This window comes from Protopterus annectens, chromosome 3.part1 (assembly GCF_019279795.1).
Source record: "Protopterus annectens isolate FY-2018-M chromosome 3.part1, PAN1.0, whole genome shotgun sequence".
NCBI classification, from domain to species: Eukaryota; Metazoa; Chordata; order Ceratodontiformes; family Protopteridae; genus Protopterus; species Protopterus annectens.
Genome location: NC_056732.1, coordinates 1356856939 through 1356876478, shown reverse-complemented (window position 1 = coordinate 1356876478; position 19540 = coordinate 1356856939). Strand labels below are relative to the sequence as shown.

Genomic DNA, 19540 nt, shown 5'->3' with positions numbered 1-19540 from the left:
TTATTACCATTTATGCTTTGTCAGTACCCCCAGAATGCACCTCCTTTCTCTAGGAGGAACATGCCAATCAATCTGAGAGTAAATTTGTGAAAATCCATCCAGTCGTCCTGGTTATGTTTAAAAAGGACAGTGAATCTCACTGCTTAACATGAAAGGAGAGTTCATTCCAGAGGTCTGGGAGATGCTGAGTTATAAACATGTCCCTCCACCAAGTTTTATTTATCTGTTAGTGAGGATTTAGGTCCCTGGTTCTACTATTAGGGGAACCACTGGACTTTCAGAGACAGAGGAGGTCCAAAACAACCAGATTTCTTATGGCATGGTAAATGAGACAGAAATATCATCTCAAAAGCCTATAAGACACTGAGTTTCTAGAATATTTTGACAGTCCAGGGACTTAGACCTATAATAATTTTGGTTAAAAACCTTTGGGTTTTTTTCTAATTGTTTGATATGTTTTGTGTAATACATTTCAAAGGAGGTATTGTACTCAGTAATTGGTAAGATCAATGATGACTGTAGGGGAGGAATTACTGTACATTTTTTGACTATATGATATTCCTTGTGCAGTTAGCTGTACTAAATAAAGGATTTCTTGACAACCACTGTCACATGATTGTAAAAACAGAGGAAATTATCAATGCGGGTTCCTAGGTCCCTGACTACATTTTCATTTTGAAATGGTGCATTGTCTAGACAGTATGATGAGGTTCAGGAATGTCTGCCAAAAGTGGCAATACTACACTTTTTAACATTTAATTTGAGCCCATTTTTGGTTTACTGGGTGAAAGTTCATGCAGCAGGGTTTTGGTGTCAGGGTGATTTAATAGCAAACCCCAGTTTGCAGTTCTCAGCAAATGTTGTTAGCCATACAGCTTGGCTCTTTGCTTGAAGGTCTGAGAAGTGAAGGCCAAAAAGGAGAGGTCCCAGTACCAAATCCTGAGGGACACCACTGATCACTTTCAAGCTTTCTGATGAAACTCCTGCAACTTGCATTGTTTGGGTTCTACCTTTTAGCCAGTTTTCTATCTTACCACATATGGGTACTTTTTAAATGCATTTAACTTCTGTATGATGTCAGCATGGGAACTAGTGCTGAAGGCTTTGGCCAGGTCAATATATACCAAGCAAACCACATGGCCACTGTCTACAGAGTCCATTACCTTTTTGAAGAAGTTAACTATATTTAGTAGGCAGGATCTACCCTTCACAAAGTCAAATAAGATTCTTCATATTGCAGTTAATGAGCTAGATTATGATGTATTCTGTGGCTTTCCAGATTAGGATTGTAATTACCTGGGTCAGTTAGGCCACCCTTATGTGAGGGCATCACCACTGCAGTTTGCGTATCTGCAAGGGTGTACTTAACACTATTAATTAAACAACCAGGTATATTTCCAAGTCCCACAGATGAAGTATTTTTGGTCTTGGAGGAGTAAGTACATCAGGACTCTAGATAAAAGTTTCTGGAGTGAACTTGGGGTACTGAATTTTTTTTTTGTAAGAATGTTGGTATTATCTATCAAGACAAAATAGGAGGTGTCATTTTCAATACGTTCAGTGCAAAGTAGGTTATTGTTTCTTAATTTTCTAACATAGCTACAGAAAGATTAATAACTATCCTTGACTTCAGAGATAATCCCAAGTTCACTGGTTACTTCCGTGGAACTGATGATAGTGTTATTCATTTTTTTCTTATTGTTTTTTGATATTTTCCTTGAGAAGAGGAGTTTTGGATCTACTATATAATTTAAGGAGTTTATTTCTGATGTATGGTTTATTTATGGCAGTGGACCACCAGGGTGATTTATTTGTCAATTCCCCATGATATTTGGTCTTTGTAGAGACTGCTAGTCTAGTTCTATGATTTTTTTTCTAAATGGTTATCATATTCCTTAGTGAACCATGTTGCAGTATCATGGACAGAGGTAGTGGATTCAAAAGTGAATTTTGATATCTAGTAGGTTGAAGTTGCCTCATTTATAGTCTTTAAATTCAGTGGAGTTTACTCTAGGGCCTTTCAGGTGCTTAAAGGTGAAGGTCACATGTTTGTGGTGAGACTTTACTGGGTGAAGGAGATACCAGAGACAAACATGCTGGTAAAAATTGGGTCAAGAATGATGTCCCCTAATAGGTTTGTTTATCAAGTACTCAAGGGAGATTGTGTTTAAAAAGTCTAGTTAAAATTAGGCATAACTTAAACTAAAAGCATAGGTGTCCCAGTTTATCAAAAAGAAATTGAACTCACCCAGATTAATGGAGGTTTTGAAACTGTTAATCTTTTAAAGGAGGAATGACAAATGCTACTCCTCTGTAGATTTTATGATTAGTCAATATGGAAGATTATGATCAGATCTCTGTTCCAAGAAATTCCACTGAAGATCAAAGAGGCCTGATCATAATTCCTTGCAGAGCTTAGAGTTTTACCTGTTCACTTGTGTTAAAAAGTTAAAGAAAATATGTATAGAAGTATGATAACACACTTTCCACTGTCATATATAAAGCAGCAAAAAGTACAAGCAGCTTTAAAAACTGTTAAAAACACTTCATTTAGCCTTTTTCTATTCTGTTTTTATTCTGTTTCCTTTTTCTTTTCTTTTTTTTTTTCCTTTTTATTTTCTGAAGGCTGAATGAAGTATTTAACAGCTTCCTGGTGCTCTTCTGTAGTGCAAATAACCACTATTAATGCTTTAGCACAAGACTAGAGCTTAACAGTGGTGAGGGGTGCTTAACAAAAGCTTGCTATGCACCTTTTGTCTTCTTCCCAGTTTTGGAACATAACTGTGGTGCTCCATCAATTCACTACACTAATGTTATTAAGCCTGCAATGCATTTTGAAGTTTCACTGGTGATAACAAAGAGACTCAATTAAATATTTTCTAATATAATGTAATAGGTTAGTGGGTAATATGTTGTCTTACCATTGACAGTAGGTGGCTTTTAGTATAAGTTAATACTTAAGTAAGGATTGTTGCTAAGTTAATAGTTTTATTGGGGGCCTTATACATCTCTTAATTGAGCTTTGTTCACTATAGGTTATTTAGAATGTAGATAATTCACACTATATGTGAAAAAGGATAAAAGTAAAAGTAGAATAACAAAAGCTGGAGATTGTTGATTTGTGGGGTATGAGAGGAAGAATGATAAGTAAAGGGCAATATGAAAGGAGAGACAGATTGCGTTGGATTAGATGTTAATGACATTGGTTGTAGTGTGACTGGGCTGTTTGGCACTTCAGATAAAGTGCAAACTGTGGAAAAAAAGGATAGTTACCCCTTTCTGAGAGATAAAAAATGCGATGGATTTTAATGGTGCTTAATATACTTTTTGAGGTAGAAAATGGCACCAATTATGTTTCTGGAAAACATCACATCATTACAAACAATTAGAAAGACCCTAAGGTTCCCAACAAAAAAGGTCACAAGCCTAAGATCCCTGAGCTACCATGATTGGTTGGGAGTTCTAACACTTTATTCGGTGTCTTACACACTTTTGATGGGAAGTATCTGTCTCACTTACTGTGCTAATAGAGCAGGCACAGTATCCCCACCAGCACTAGAACCAGGGACCTAAATCTTCACCAACATATAAATAAAACACAAGAAATACAAAGTTTGTCTGGAGAAGGACTTAAGGTTGTAGCCTTGTGTAACTTCAATGTTAACCAGTTTCCCCTTACCCCGGGGAGAGTTAAGGCAGGTAAACCATCTACAGAAAGAAGCTATAAAAGGAATGCCACTGTGTAAAAATCTAAGTTACAGCAATGTTTATCAAATAATGTGCTGACCTCTCAAAGTTCAAAATCCTTTATTATGGAGTTGATGAGAACTTCTTTACATTCAAATAGAACATGCAAACATTCTGCTTATATACACTTTTTAACAATGGGGTTGGGGGTGTGCCAGGTTTAGTGGCTTTTCATTGGTGGAAGCTTACCTATTTCGGAAATGGTCAGGAAGCCTATCCCTTCGTTTGCATATCAGGTAGTTCTGACCAATCAAGAGTGACCTAGTGTACCAAACATGGTAACAAGCCCTTCTAAATTTTCACAAGTGGCATACTATTAATATCACTATTTGACATCTGAAATTACAGATTTGCCACTCTATCCTATTAGATAAAAAATCTGTTTGTTCCCAGCATTTTCAAACAATCTTCTTAAGATCTAGCCATAAAAAATAGGTTCTTGAATGAGAACAGATAAATAAAACCTGTTGGAGGGACTGGTCTATAACCAAGCATCTCCCAAGCAAATGAAATAAACTTCCCCATCATGTTAAACAGTGTGACTCACTATCTTCCTTTAAATGGATCCCCTTCAAAGGATCAAAATTTCAGAACATCAAATCTCTGATCATCCAAGACCAGAGGATCGACGTTTTGAAATATCGAACCTTGTGAATGGAGATCTCCGTACAGTGTGGAACGGGAACTTTACCATTTTCTTCACTGTAGTGCGATCTTGGATTTGGTATATTTAAGTAGCAGGGGGTGTGGACTGCAGGGGGGGCTTGCCCCCCTGCAAAATCATGAAATGAGAAGTTTTCATATTTTAGATTTTTCTTCCGTAGGTTCAATATTTCAGAACTTCGATCCTCTAGTCTTCAATGATCAGAGGTTCGATGTTCTGAAATTTCAATCCTATGAAGTAGACCCCTTTAAATATAGTCTAGATGACTGTATGGGTAGCCATAAATTTACTCCAGAATTGACTGGCATAATCCTTGTGGAGAAAGCAGGTACTGCATGAAGGAGTGTGTTGGCAAGGTGTGAACGGTTATACGACTTAGAGGCCTTGCAATATCTATGAAATAACAGAATACCATTGTCTCTTTTGATCCTGTAGGGATGTTGATAGGAGATGGAAGGTAGGAATTTGGTAGAGCAGGAATATGAAACAAGCTGAAGTATAAAGAGAATATATAAAAATCATGTATAAAAGGGTAGAGGCAGGACTGAGTGATCCTGAAACGTGGAAGGTAAGTGGACATCAGTGGTTCAGGTTAGAAAAAAAATTAGTTATGATGTATATGAAGGTGAATGCAAGACTGAATGAATTTTAAATGTAGAAATTAAGAAGACACCAGGCCCTGGATTATTGGATGAAGACTATAAAGTACATTGAAAGAAAAGAATGATTAAAAGGAAGAAGCATTCTGAGAGAACACAAGAGGGGATTACATTGACTTAAGGTAATATAACAGGTAGGGTTTGCCTATTTAGCTGACTGAGGGTATTTGAGGAAAGTCAGAATGAATCAACACAAATGATAAGGTAACAGGTTGCAGCAGGAAATGTTATCAAAGGTAATAAATATTTAAAAACAAATTAACAGATACATATGGAAGATATATGACCCTGTCTAGCAGGCAAAGAAGTCAATCAGGGAATTTCAGACACATTGTAGCATTACCTTCAGATTTTGCATGCTTGTATAATTAAGAAAGAATGACAGAGGCTACTAAGGTGGGGATAATAAAACTATTAATATTTAGTTACCCAATTTTTTGTTTCTGCCTGAGGCTAATAAAGAAATTTTGTATAATTATGGTATAAAATATGATGCTATAAAATGGATTGAAACAGAATGGAATATTTATGAGCAGATAATGTTAATTTGCCTTGAATATATACTACACTGTCGATAATAAGAAGGCTACTTTCAAAAATTATTATTGATATGCAAGCAAAATGTGTTAAAATCTGAGATGTAATTTTGGAGGAATATTATCAATACTTTTAAATACATCCCTTTATTTTCCTATGACAGCAATGACAACTGTGTGTTATTAAAAAAGCCAGTGTCCATCAATTGCTGTGTTATATGAATTGTCCGAAAAATGTGTTCAATAACTTACCAAAGGGCCAGGACATTAACCAAATTGATTTTAGATTATCAAATTAAAATCATGTAACTAACATGTTTATAAAATGCAGTTATGCCAAGAGTAAGTTAATATAATGCCAACATATGTTTTTAAATAACAAAGCTCATTCTGGTTAAACAGTGTGCAGTCAGGCATATTTGTGCATAGAATATGCTGCACACTCATGAGGCAAACTATAATGTTTAAATAAATAATTGCATTTGTATTCAAGATGAAATCACAAAAGAAATGTGAAAAAGAACATACCAAAAAAAGTTTATGGCACAGCAAAGACAGTAGGTAGTTTGTTTAATAGCTACAAAGGTTATAAAGGAGAGGCAACTAACATCAGAGTCAATAGTTTGATAGTTAGGTCATTACTTGGCTTACACATTCAAAAAAAGACTGGCAAAATGGCAAAAATTATGAGTGTTTTAGATTTAGCATGTGAGCAATATGCAATTTGGTTTGTATGATCACTTGAAAATGTGGTTACTCTTATGTAGGAAAGACATAGGCTGAGATTCAGAAAGCCTTACTACAAGGGGAGGAGGCCTTAATATGGTCATTTTTCCTTCATGATAAGCCATTCCACCAACCTACAATTGAAGGTTCCTGCTATTGGGGCCACAGCACAGAGTTTGGTCTCACTGGTAGAGCTGCATATTAATGTTGCCATCCTGGCAGCACCTTGTGGTAATTACCCATGTTCTTTAACCTGGAAATGACAGTGACTTCTGATTTACACTGTTAAGTGATTCAGAGAATTGCTTGGCTGAGAAAAATTTCACTTTTGTAGGAAAAATTGAATATGGTCAGAAGACAAGTGTTACCTATTCACTCCTATGAAAAGCAGATACGATGCAAGCAAGTTCAGCAAAGACATGGGGATGGGGGTATGTTAGTGTTTGTATGTGTCTGTGTGAATGTGAGTGAGCCTCTGCCTTGGGTTTTCACACTAGAGGGGTTAGGTAGGGAAATGAGAACCTGGATGTATGTGTAAGGGATGGAAATTTCTGGGAGTGTGTGTGCACATGTGCATGTGTCTGTGTGTGTGTGTGTGTGTGTGTGTGTGTGTGTGTGTGTGTGTGTGTGTGTGTGTGTGTGTGTGTGTGTGTGTGTGTGTGTGTGTGTGTGTGTGTGTGTGTGTGTGTGTGTGTGTGTGTGTGTGTGTGTATGTAGCCTTTACCAATGGGATGCATGGGCCACTAGGGAGAGCACTACCACAGTCAGGTCTAACAGTACTAGTGTTAGCACAGAGTAATTCACTGGCATGCTTATAAGGCAGTAATGAGATCTTTCTCATTGCAGTGATAGCTGTCTCTGAAGCACATTTTCCCATTCTTCTGGAAATTGACCTACCTGCAATAGGCAATTTACACAAGCAGTGAGTATTTTTGTAAATTTTAGGGATAAAGAACTTTTAATGTACCTCTTCAACACCCTACAAATATAACAAAAGAAACAAATAGGTTCCTAGGTTCATAGATGTGTACTAGGCTAATGGCCCTGGAGCCTTTACAAGCCTAGCCCATAGAAGTGCCCTGGCATCATGCTGCCCGACATTAGTTCCCAGTGTCTCTATCAAGAAGAGCCACTGGAGTTATCCCCGGTGTGAATTTTCTATTTCCTATTTCCTATCCACTCATCAAGATTTCTCTTGAAGAGGGCCAGTGAGGTCTTCTGCTTGACATGTATGGGAAATCTATTCCAGAGCATGGTCAGTCTCTGGGTTATGAACCTGTCCCTCCAGCATGTTCTGTTGATTGTAGTAATGAGGTGAGGTCTCTGAAGCATGTGGTATGGAGGAATTGAGATTTCTTTAAATGTAGCATTTCTAACAGAGCTGAGTCAGACATGGCTTTGTAAGTCAAGCAGAGATTGCCTCTTAGTAGACGATATAAGACAGAGAATACTTCGACTAAACATACTCTAATGATAAAAACTTGAAATATATATTTATAATAATGCTTGCAGACATATGAAAAGAGAATTTATGGTCAGTAGCATAGCTAGGCTGGGGCGAGAGGGGCAACTGTCCCGTGCACAATCAGCCAGTTCCAATCTCTCTTTAATGCAGTACCAGCTTTTAAAAGCCAGACTTGCATTTGCAGTCAAAGCTGAGTGCTATAGCACTCCATGTGTGATCTAAACTGTAGCAACTGCTTGCTACATTGTAGCAAGCAGTATGCTACAGTTTTCTTTTGTTTTTGTTTTTTTAACTAAAACATGAGTGCTGTAGTGCTCCATGCAGCAGGGTATAAACTGTTTGCTACATTTGCAGCAAGCAGTTTGCTATAGTTTAAAAAGAAGATTTTTTTAAACTAAAATACGACCACCATAGCACTCTATGCAGGCAGGGTATAAACAGTAGCAATTGTTTGTTACATTTTTAGCAAGCATTTTGCTACAGTTTAAAAGAAGACATTATTATTTTTTTTAATAAAATAAGTTGAAGGAGGGTTGGGGCAAGGCTCAGAAACAGGACCTGAATGACTGGGGCAGGAGGGGGGGCATGTCATGCATCTGGCTGGTGTGCCAGTAGAAGGAATGTCTGTTTGCTTGCTTTTCTGTTTTTTTGCACTTGATGGAAGAGTTGGGGGTGTAGATCTAACTGTAATAGGCTGAAAATTGCAATCTGCTTATTACAGTGAAGTGTTTTTTTTTTTTTTTTTTGCTCTTTACTTGAGCAGTTGAGCTGAGGCGGTGAGGTGTTGGTTAATAGTACCAGTCCAGTGGTAGCCATTTTATTTATTAGCTAGGGAAGCCAAGTGACAATCTCACCTACAATTTTACATGTTCCCTTGTCAGAACTGTATGTTTAATACAATACTCAGACTGAGGTTTAGGTACCAAATAAAAGCATTAAAAAGTGTTTCATTCAACCATTAATGTGATCAGTTGTTTAATGTACCGTACAAATGGCAATGCATATTAAATATAGACAAAATCCTATTAAGGGAGTGCCAAAAACATTTTTAATTGTGCTGTTCATAAAATTCAGTTTTATACAATGAATTCAGTGAATTCTGCTGTTTTGTTTTTCAGCTTTATAGTTATTTGAGGCATCTATGGCAGCATCAAATGTGCAGAATATGTCAAACAACCAGGGAATGAGCACATAGACTTGGTAGACATCATCTGGTAGAGTAGTTCAGTGAAACAGTTCTGTTTTGATGCTTCACTTAGCAGAGCTGTATCATTTCTTCATGGACAGCCATAAGAGTTATTCAGCAAATATCACAAAGAAGCATGTTATCTAAAAGACAATACCTCATTAATGTTATATATAATGATATAACTATGGTTCATCCTCTCTACTCTTAATATACATGGCTTGCCAAACCAAAAATTGCAATGTTGATCATCTGCTAAAATAAAATTATGCAGCATATGATTTAATAACTATGAAATGTTTATGTATATATGTTGTTCTTCTTCTTTCGGCTTTTCGGCGGTTAGGGGTCGCCACAGCAGAACTCCAGTCCGCTAATGATTGGCAATAGATTTTTATGGTGCCAGCTCGATGCCCAACCTTCAACAAAGGCATGCTAATTCACGCATGTCTTTCAAACGCCACTCGACAGCGGGGAGGACATGCAGACTCCACACAGAAGGCACTCCAGCCAAGAATCGAACGGGAGAACCTCTTGCTGTGAGATGACAATGCTACCGCTGCACCATATAATATATGTATATTTTTATTGCCTTGTAAGTGAACTGGTATTTTTCAAATTCTTTTAAACCATGTCCAAACCTCAAGAGCAAAGTCAATGGTAAATAAAACAACTATATATGAGCAATTTGGTATAACACGTGTTTTTGTGAGAAGGAAAGAAAATGGAGTAACTGGAGAAAAGTCATATGACTATGGGAAGAACATGAAAATTCCATAAGTGCCCATTGGATAGGCTTGAATTCAAATCCTGGAGTCAAAAATAGATTTTATTTTATATTATGTTATTCTGTTACTGACATTTTTTTCCTGTAAAATATATTATGCAACCCACAACCAATTTGTTTATCTTGTTGGTAGTGGCTAGGCTAATAATTCTGTGATCATCTGAACTTTGAGGGGACCTAACCTCCTACAGACATGAACAGAAATCCTTCAGTAATAACAATCTAACCTTTGTAATATAGGTGCCAATTTCTTAAGCTTTACCATTTTTTAGCAATGTATCTGAAATGAAAATGAATGTATCTCTTCATTCACTCAAATAAGAATCAAGGATTAGTTATGTTATGTCTGAAACTGAAACCAGTGAGTAATCTCATGCCGTATGTTTTCTAACTTTAAACAGTGAAGGGAAGAACAAACTTGAAGATCAAGGAGAAATACTTATCTTCCGATACCACAGGTAGCTCCTCAGCAAAATATGGAAGCACAAAACTGGCGTCTCCCAGTCATTCCAGTTCAAACCTGAGCTTGTACAGTAGTGTCTCTGCACCCACAAGTCCCTCATCGAAAAAGGTAAGAACTAATTACATCAATAACGGTGAACAGAAAATGTGACAGCACTCATGTTCTATAATGAAACCTCATTTGGTAAATTATGGCATGCATTTCTGGGATAGTACTATTTTGAAGGAGTGTAGAGAGAACAGCACACTCACACAGCCCCCACCTGTACCTGCTGGTCGTTAAATGTTGACAGACTAACAAAAGTTTACAGTAAAACAGTTTATTCTATGTTTCAGCCTATTTGATGATATCCTTATTGTGTGAGCTAAATCCATATAAGTAGTAATGCTGCATATATTATTATTTATTTCATTTGTTAACCAGGTAAACCCACTAGGCATAAGCCCCTGTTCAGGTCGTGTGATTTTCTTGCATAATAGCAAATGGAGATTAAAGGAACTGAACTTAGACTTTAGGATGGAGCTTGCTAATAATTCATAGCCTTAATCCTCTGTGCTAACAGTAGGATTCATTTTACATCTACCAGAAAAAAATGGGTTTTGTCTTATTATATACAGTTACATTTTTGGATATGTTAATATAATTGCTCTACATTTTGAAGCATTGCTTTCTAATCTTCTCTTTTGTATAAGAGCAATGAACATTCATACTTTATTTCTTCTTTGGAAGGTGATTTCTCATAGTGAATATGTACCATCCTTTTGGAGATCGAACATTTTCACTGGGTCATTGAAATATCTGTATATCTAAATATTTATTTCTTATGTTGTAGCAGCATGGATAAAAGAAAAATACACACAGTATGGTCACTGCTATAATTGCCTTCACATTTACACATTCTACTAATAAGGATACAGAAAAGGGCCACCTAGGAGGTACATGGTTCAAAAAAACAACTCTAAAAACTCTGAAACTCTGGTTGCTAAACTAGCATAACTAGGGATCATTCAGAAGACTTGAGGACAGTTTTCTTAATATAGTGGAAGAAGAGGACATGTAGGCAGGCATTTTAGGCATCACACCCACCATGTCCCAGGACCCCATTCCATGTTTCTGGAAACACTGGGAAACATCAACTACCCAAACATTAACTGGGAGAACTACTCAAGTACTAACTCCCTTGCCCAACATTTTCTAAAATTTATAAACTCAAATGCCCTGGATCAACTGGTCAACACTCCCACCAGAGGTAACAACATATTGGACCTGGTCATTACCAACATGGGCGACTGGTGTTCCACACCGGAGGTCAACCCCTTGCTGGTTAGATCTGACCATAAACAAATCACTTTGGATATCCACATTCTGCTCCCACCCCCTGGACAAGTAAACCACCGTGAAAAACTTTTCAAAAACAAACTTCACATTACTTAAGACCAAGGTGGAAAGTTTCAAAGCTCCCATGCTAAAGGATAACGCTGTCCATGCTAAAAAATTCTTTACTAATGTATTCTATGGGCACCTAAAAGAATGCATGGATTGTGCTATCCCAAGCAAAACCAAGACTCACTCCTCCAAGAAAAGGAAACCAGTCTGGTGTACCCCTGCCATAAACAAGCTATACAATAGAAGGAGGAAACTAGTACAGAAAAGAGTAAAATCCCAAGAAGGGAAGACATCCCTGATCAGTATCAGCAAGAAACTACGATCCCTCATAAAATTGTCCAAGGCGAGCTTCGAAAGAAAAATTGCCAAGGACTCCAAAGATAACCACAAGGCATTCTTTAGCTATGTCAAGAATCTAAGTAGCCATGCTCAGATCTGCTCAGAGTTAATGCAGAATGGCACAAAATACACTGAACCAAACGATATTGCCAACATCTTGGCAGACAGGTTCAGTTGCAAACTTCACCCCCCGCCTCACCCCCAAAAGGGCCCATAACCATACCAGAAGAATGTAGAGCCCCTGAAATCACAGACACTCAGGTTAAAACAGCCCTTGCCAAAGCCAAAAACACAGCATCAATGGGACCAGACGGTGTCCCAGGCTACGTCCTACACAAGCTCAAAGACGAACTAACCCCTCACCTAAACACACTGTTCAAACTCAGCCTCTCCACAGGCTACGTACCTATAGAGTGGCGCATAGCAACAGTTATTCTTCTCCACAAAGGTGGAGCCACAACAGACCCCAGGATCTATCGCCCTATAAGCCTGACTAGCTTGGTCTGCAAAGCTATGGAGCGCATCATCATGGAACTCATTAACAGAGACATTGGAAACCTCCAAACACTGGACCCTACCCAGTTTGGCTTTGTTAAGGGCAGATCATGCCTCCTAAACCTGGTGGACCTCTTTGAGACAGTTACCAAGGCTATAGATGAAATAAATACACATAGCATCCTAAGACAAAATTCTGGTATTATAGACAAGCTCACCAGCCTGAACATAAACCCACAAGATGAGTTGCGGACAGAACCCACATGGTGAAAAAGGGTCTCACTAAGACAGATACCTGGTGTCAAAAATCATGGCCTCAAGCTAAATGCCAAAAAGTGCATAGTCATCCCCTTTGGAAGAAAAGTACACGCAAACTACCACATAGGTGGTAGCCTCCTAAATACGAAAAATGTAATAAGGGATCTGGGGGCCCAAGTAGATAGTAATCTCTCCTTTGATAATCACATTGCCAAAGTGGTTAGAAAATCCTTCTATATGGCCCACCTAATCACAAAAGGATTTGCATCCAGGTCATTGTGCCCCTCTACTCATCACTCATCAGACCCATCATAGAGTGCCACACCCCATTTGGGATGTACCTTACAAAACACATGCAACAGCTGGAAAGACCACAGAAGTACCTCACCAAGAGGCTTACTGGCCTCAAACAGATGCCCTATGCAGCTCAACTGAAGAAACTCCAGCTGCAGAGGTGATCTCTGCCTGACATACAATGCCATGTCCAACACAGAACTGATGGACATGCTCCAACTAAAGAAAGCCTTATCCCCTTGAGCCACATGCTCTAGGGATCTATACCTCACCACAACAATAAATAGGACGTGCTGGAGGAATAGATTCCTGTCCCAGAGACTTCCCATGCTTTGGAACAAGATTCCAATCTACATTAGGCAGAGCTCCTCGATAACACTCTTCAAGAGAAACCTTGATGAGTGGATAGGAAACAGAAAGTTTACCCCAGGGATCACTTCAGTGGCTCTGCTGGACAGAGGCACAGGGAACTAATCTAAGGGGGCAGCGAAAGTCAACACATTCTGGCTAGCCTTATAAATGCCTTCAGGCAGATAGGCTAGTACCTACCTATGAACCTATGAACATTTGCCACAAAAATGTGTACCAACAGAGTGAGCCTTTGATGTACCATTGTGCTAACTTCACATTAGCCTCATCAATGAGATGATTAACAGATATAGTCCCCAACACATGGCTGGTTGACAGGGTTGCAGTAGTAACAGGTACAGAGATAGACACTTCTCAGTGTAAATCCCTGGAATTTGATATACTGTACCAGCAAACAACCAAAAGCAAGCTGATTACAAATTAATGCATTATTAAAAGAACATGGAACATTAATAAAGTGCAGTTACAGGCAGGCTAGAATGCAATGCAATGACTGCACATTGTTCAGAGAGGGTGACACATTCATAAATCTGAATATCAGTCTAGGATAACTTGCTGACCTTATAAGGATCTTATAAATGAAACCCATAAAACAGCAGAACTAGAAGCACAGATTGAGAGACAGCTTATTAGTATATAGGTTGTGGTATCTTGAAATGCTCCCAATCTCCCACACTTGATGTGCAGAATGAACCTCTACTTCAAAAACTGTCTGGAAGGTGTAAAATGAGTTTCACACTTGTGTGTTTTTCTGTTTGAAATGCTGTTTATTTTTTGAAATGTTAGGAGCCATCTGCTGTCTGCCACATCTACCCTCTTCCACACACACATATACATAGGTTTTCAGGGAAACTTACTAAGCTAACTGCCTGCGCGAGCCATTTTAAAGCCAGCCCAATTATCCAGAGATTCAAACCTGCACCTTGTGTTTGTAAGGCATATACAAGAGAGATGATTTATATTGAGTGATTGTTACAACAGGCAACACACCAGCCATTTCTTCTTTCTACACAAGCCACAGACAATATTTATTAAGTAATATACGTTTGTTTGCATAAAATTTAACTATCATTAATGTATCTAGTGCTTCGGCTTCACAGCCTTCCAAGGAGACGTACATTCATATAAAAATCTTCCCATTATATAAATAATTCAATTATACAATTTAAAAATCAATTGATGTATTAAAGTTCAGAGCATCATTTCTCAAAGAAATAATTTCTGATTAATAGCAATATTTATTCCATTTAGAGTATACTCTTGATACTTTATAATCATATAACTTTCTGTATTTTGCAGACTTTTTTAACACTTGTTCTTAAATCAGGCGGATGTTGCATCAATACCATAATTTTTTCATTAACGATATTATATTTAAAATGATAAGCAAGTTGCACAAACCAGCAACTGCCTACTGGTTTAAAAGCCTGCATTTGTGCATGTTTCCCACCTTTCCTGTAACTAGTCTAGTCCAGATACAGTTTTTCTGTATCCAGGACTGGTTTGTAAGCTTCTGAGTGGTGCCAAAGTCTGCTCTTCAATTTTTCCCCTAGATCTACTAGTTCTCTCCTCTCCTGCACTTTTACTAGCTTATTAGTCTAGCACTTTACCAGACTTTTTGTAGCAATTATTGTGGCACACAAAAGTGCTACCAGCACTAAACGTTCTACAAGGAAAAAGCTCCAGTACTTATTATTAATGCCCACCCCTCCAGGCATGTCTAAAGGAGAGTTCCCTGTGCTTTTTCCTATTAACCTGGTGAACTTGGGCATCCTGAGGCAATGTAGCAACTGCCTCATGTATACTGACAACCCTCTCCTTTTACCTCCCAACACTCAGACTTGTGAGAGATGCACATATATATCCAAATTGGAAGCCACGCATTCTCCAGCCAAGACTGGAATAGCTGGTCAAGAGGAGAAGGTCAACACTTGCACCACACCACATGGAACACATAGCTCTCCAGAAAACACACCAGCACTGCCTTCACATAAAAACACAAATCACACACCCACCTTTGTGGAGGTTCTCAATAAAAATCTACCCAAACAGCAGAGACCTCCAAGGCAGAAACAGACTCAACCACCACAACACAACACTAATCACGAGACACATTACTCTCCTAAACAGTGTGCCACTCAACCAAAGCCCCTAAGGCAAAACAGCATACCCAACATACTAGTCATAGGTGACTCGATAGTGAGGCACACTGATGTCCCACTCACTAGGTTGAATAAAGACAAAGTAACAGTCAGCTGCCTGTCAAGTGCCAGGATCCACCACATAACGCACGCACTCAGGTCCCTCAACAACAGGTACGAATATGACCGTCATTGTACATGTGGGTGTAAATGACCTAAGACGTACCTCCCTGGACTACATGAAAAGAGACATGGAGGAGCTCTTGGATTATGTAGCCCACGCGGGTATGACCCTAGCCCTCAGAAACATCCTACCATCACCCAGAATGATACCACAGTACAAGCAGAAAATGATTGATTTCAACAATTGGCTAAGTTTCTGGTGTCATTCTAAGGGGATCAAGCATCTGTCTGCCTGGGATGATATGATTGACAGACCTCGATGTTTTGCCAGAGATGGCCTACATCTGTCACCCCTGGGCTTCCGGATACTAGCCAAGACTCTTGCCACCCCTATAGTGCCTTTTTTAGGTGGTGTTCCAAAGACCAAATTACCACTGTAACAGCTACAAATGCAGTCTGAGGGTCATGCTGCTCAATGCTAGAAGTCTAAATCTCAAAATGCACTCACTCAAAGTACTCCTTAAAATGGAGAACATCGACATTTGTGCTGTAACAGAGACCTGGTTCAAAGCAGCAGAAAGCACCCCTGCACTACCAGGCTATAAGTCATCCCACACCTTTCGGCCCCAGAACTTGGACCGAAACTCCAAAGGCGGTGGTATTTCCATATTCATAAATGATGTGCATGCTTCCAGACTGGTAGCCCAACATAACGCATCAAAGATACTTAAGGTGCAGATAACATTGGGTAAGACAGTGATTCCAGTTGTAGCCTGCTATAGGTCCCCAACCATGTCCCAAGACTTACAGTCCACATTGCTAAGCACCCTGGAGAATATTAGGGTCCAACCTAACACTATCATACCGGAAAACTTTAACTACCCCTCCATTAACTGGGAAAACTACTCATGTACCAATACAGTTGCCCAACGTTTCTTAGAATTCATTAATTCCAGTGCCCTGGACCAGCTAGTTCTTACCCCCACTAGAGGTAGCAATATCCTTGACCTGGTCATTACTAACATGGGCGACCATTTCAACTCCTCCCTGGTTAGATCCAACTACAAACTAATCACCTTGGAAATCCACATCCATCCCACCCCAGCCCCCACCCCCGCAAAGGTAACCACCATGAAAAACTTCTAGAAAGCTAACTTCGGGCCCCTAAAAATGGAGGTGGCTAACTTCACGGCACCCATGCAAATGGAGAATAGTTGCATGACTGCCAAATCATACACCAATGCACTGTAGGAATACACACACAAATGCATGGATCTCGCCATACCCAATAGAACCAAGACACTCTCCTCCAAAAAAAGGAAGCCAATCTGGTGGTCCCCTGCCATAAACAAACTCTACAACAGAAGGAGGAAACTGATGTAGAATAAAGGTGAAGTCCCAAGACTGGAAAAACTCCCTTATCAGCCTCAACAAAAAGTTGAGATCCCTCATCAAATCCTCTAAAGCTGCCTATGAAAACAGAATTGCAGCAGATATTAAAGACAACCACAAGGCCTTCTACAGTTGTGTAAAGAATCTCCACGGCATTACCGAGATTTGCTCTGACCTACTGCACAATGGTACCTCCTAGACCGAGCCAACAGATATTGCCAATAAACTGACCGACAGATTCAGTTCCAGCTTTACCCCCCCCCCAAAAGGACCAATCACAATACTAGTAGATTGCCAGGCACCCAGTATTATTGCTGCACAGATTAAAACAGCACTGTCCAAGACCACGTATACAGCTTCTATGGGACCTGACAATATCCCTGGCTGTGTTCTACATGAACTACAAAGTGAACTGGCACCTCACCTGTGTGCCCTGTTCAATCACAGCCTCACCTCAGGCTTTTTCCCTACAGAATGGTGCACTGCTACAGTCATCCCTGTCCACAAAGGAGGAATGACTACAGACCCTGGGAACTATTGCCCCAATAGCCTGAGAAGTCTGATATGCAAAGCTATGGAATGCATCATCATGGACCTAATAAACAAGGATATAGGGAATCTCCAAACTCTGGATCCCACACAGTTTGGTTTTGTGAAAGGTAGATCATGCCTGCTCAACCTGGTCGACTTTTTTGAGTCAGTCACCAGAGCTGTGGATGAAGGTAAGGTGGTTCATACAGCCTACCTTGATCTGGCCAAGGCCTTTGATACCATTTCCCACACAGGAATCATACAAAAACTCACTAAGCTAGGCATCAACCCCTATATCACCAGGTGGGTTGCAAACTGGCTCACAGATAGAACCCACAGTGTGGAAGTAGCTGACTCCAAGTAAGTCTGCTGACCATTCACGAGTGGAGTCTCACAGGGTTTGGTCCTGGGTCTTCTCCTGTTTGGTATCTACTTCTCTGAAGTCCAGGCCAACACGAAGGGACCCTGGCTGACAAAGTTTGCAGATGATTGGGAGCTATTATTAACTCCTCAAGTGATGTTGACATCCTACAGAAAGGCCTTGCTGAGACCAATGACTGGTGTCAGAACCATGGCCTTAAGCTCAATGCCAAAAAATGTATTGTCATCCCCTTTGGGAAAAACATGGTTCCCATGAATTACCACATCAGTGGTAGTCCACTGAACACAGAAGGCGTTATAAGAGATCTGGGAACACAGTTTGACAGCAACCTCTCTTTTGACCACCACATTGCCACTGTGGTCAGAAAGTCCTTCTATGTGGCACATCTCATTATTAAGGGTTTTGTATCCAGGAAGAAAGAGGTCATTGTCTCCCTCTACTCTTCCCTCATTACGCCAATCATTGAGTACAATGCCGCATTTGGCATGTACCTCACTAGACACCTGCAACAACTGGAGAGGCCGCCCAGGCTGATCCTACAAGTTGCCAAATTTCATCAGTGCTCTAACCCAGTAAACAAAATTAAGTAAATATATAAGCAAAAGACGCTATCTAGAATATGGTGAGTAGGTGTTGAATGTGGTGGGAATACCAGGTAAATCAAGCAATTGTCCATTACATTCAAAGTCTGTTCTTCTGAAGTAGTACAGAGACAGTGTTAATCTGCATGTAACTTTATTGTTGCTTTTCTTAGTCCCTACTGAGGAGGAGTCGCTCTGGAGACAGGAGCTGTCGACCACAAAGTTCCCCAGTTTCTGATGGAGTCGAATTTAAGTTTAAAGCAGCAGAAGACTGTCCAACTCCAGCTCCAACAGGTAAGTAAAATATATTGCATTTGCTGTTTAGCTTTTGTTTTCCAGAAAAACATTTCATATGTGTATGTCTGGAGTGGATTATTAATAATTTTCTTTACATTCTAATCTAAGATGGAGTCAATATGTATATTTCTTAAGGTAAAAAAAAAAGTGTCTAGTTGAAGATAATTACAATATACTACCTGAAATGGGAATCTGATCAACTAAACATTAGTTAGAAAACAGCATAAATACTATGAGGAATTTTTAGACATGTTTATTTAGCACTGGTGTAGATAAAAGTATAATGAGTCTGACAAAAATTAAACAGCAAAATGTTTCATTTAGCAGGGCTCTTGGCAACTAAAATGAACACCTTTAACACCTTAGGGTGTTTGCTCCTTGGGGAGATTCTATGACTGCTCCCAGTTTGCAGTCATCTGTGAGCTTAGTCAGTCAGTCGTTTAACATTGGTTCTGACTTCTGAGAAGATACCACAGAGGAATGGGCCCAGCATGGAACCCTGTGGAACTGGTGGTAATTAAGGGAAATTCAGAAATAAGCAAATTAGTCAATAATAGTCTTCCTCACTGTGGCTAAACATGTCTCAGACTTGCATTTTCCACAGTTGAGTAAATTGACCTTCCTATAGTAGACAGTTTATGAGGCCACAACACAACATTTTTGAATCCAAGGGATATATATATATTTTTTTATTTTAACCACTGCACCTGCAAAAACTG

At 39.3% G+C, this 19540-nt stretch overlaps 1 protein-coding gene across 1 annotated transcript in view; it reads left to right on the top strand.

Moving 5' to 3' along the window:
* LOC122797773 (microtubule-actin cross-linking factor 1-like) overlaps positions 1-19540 on the top strand; it is an 899011-nt gene that overhangs the window by 869596 nt on the left and 9875 nt on the right. Inside the window, exons 37-38 of the mRNA XM_044066295.1 lie at positions 10172-10341; positions 18698-18818. Of these exons, the coding sequence (XP_043922230.1) occupies positions 10172-10341; positions 18698-18818 (291 nt within the window). The remainder of the gene's footprint in view (positions 1-10171; positions 10342-18697; positions 18819-19540) is intronic.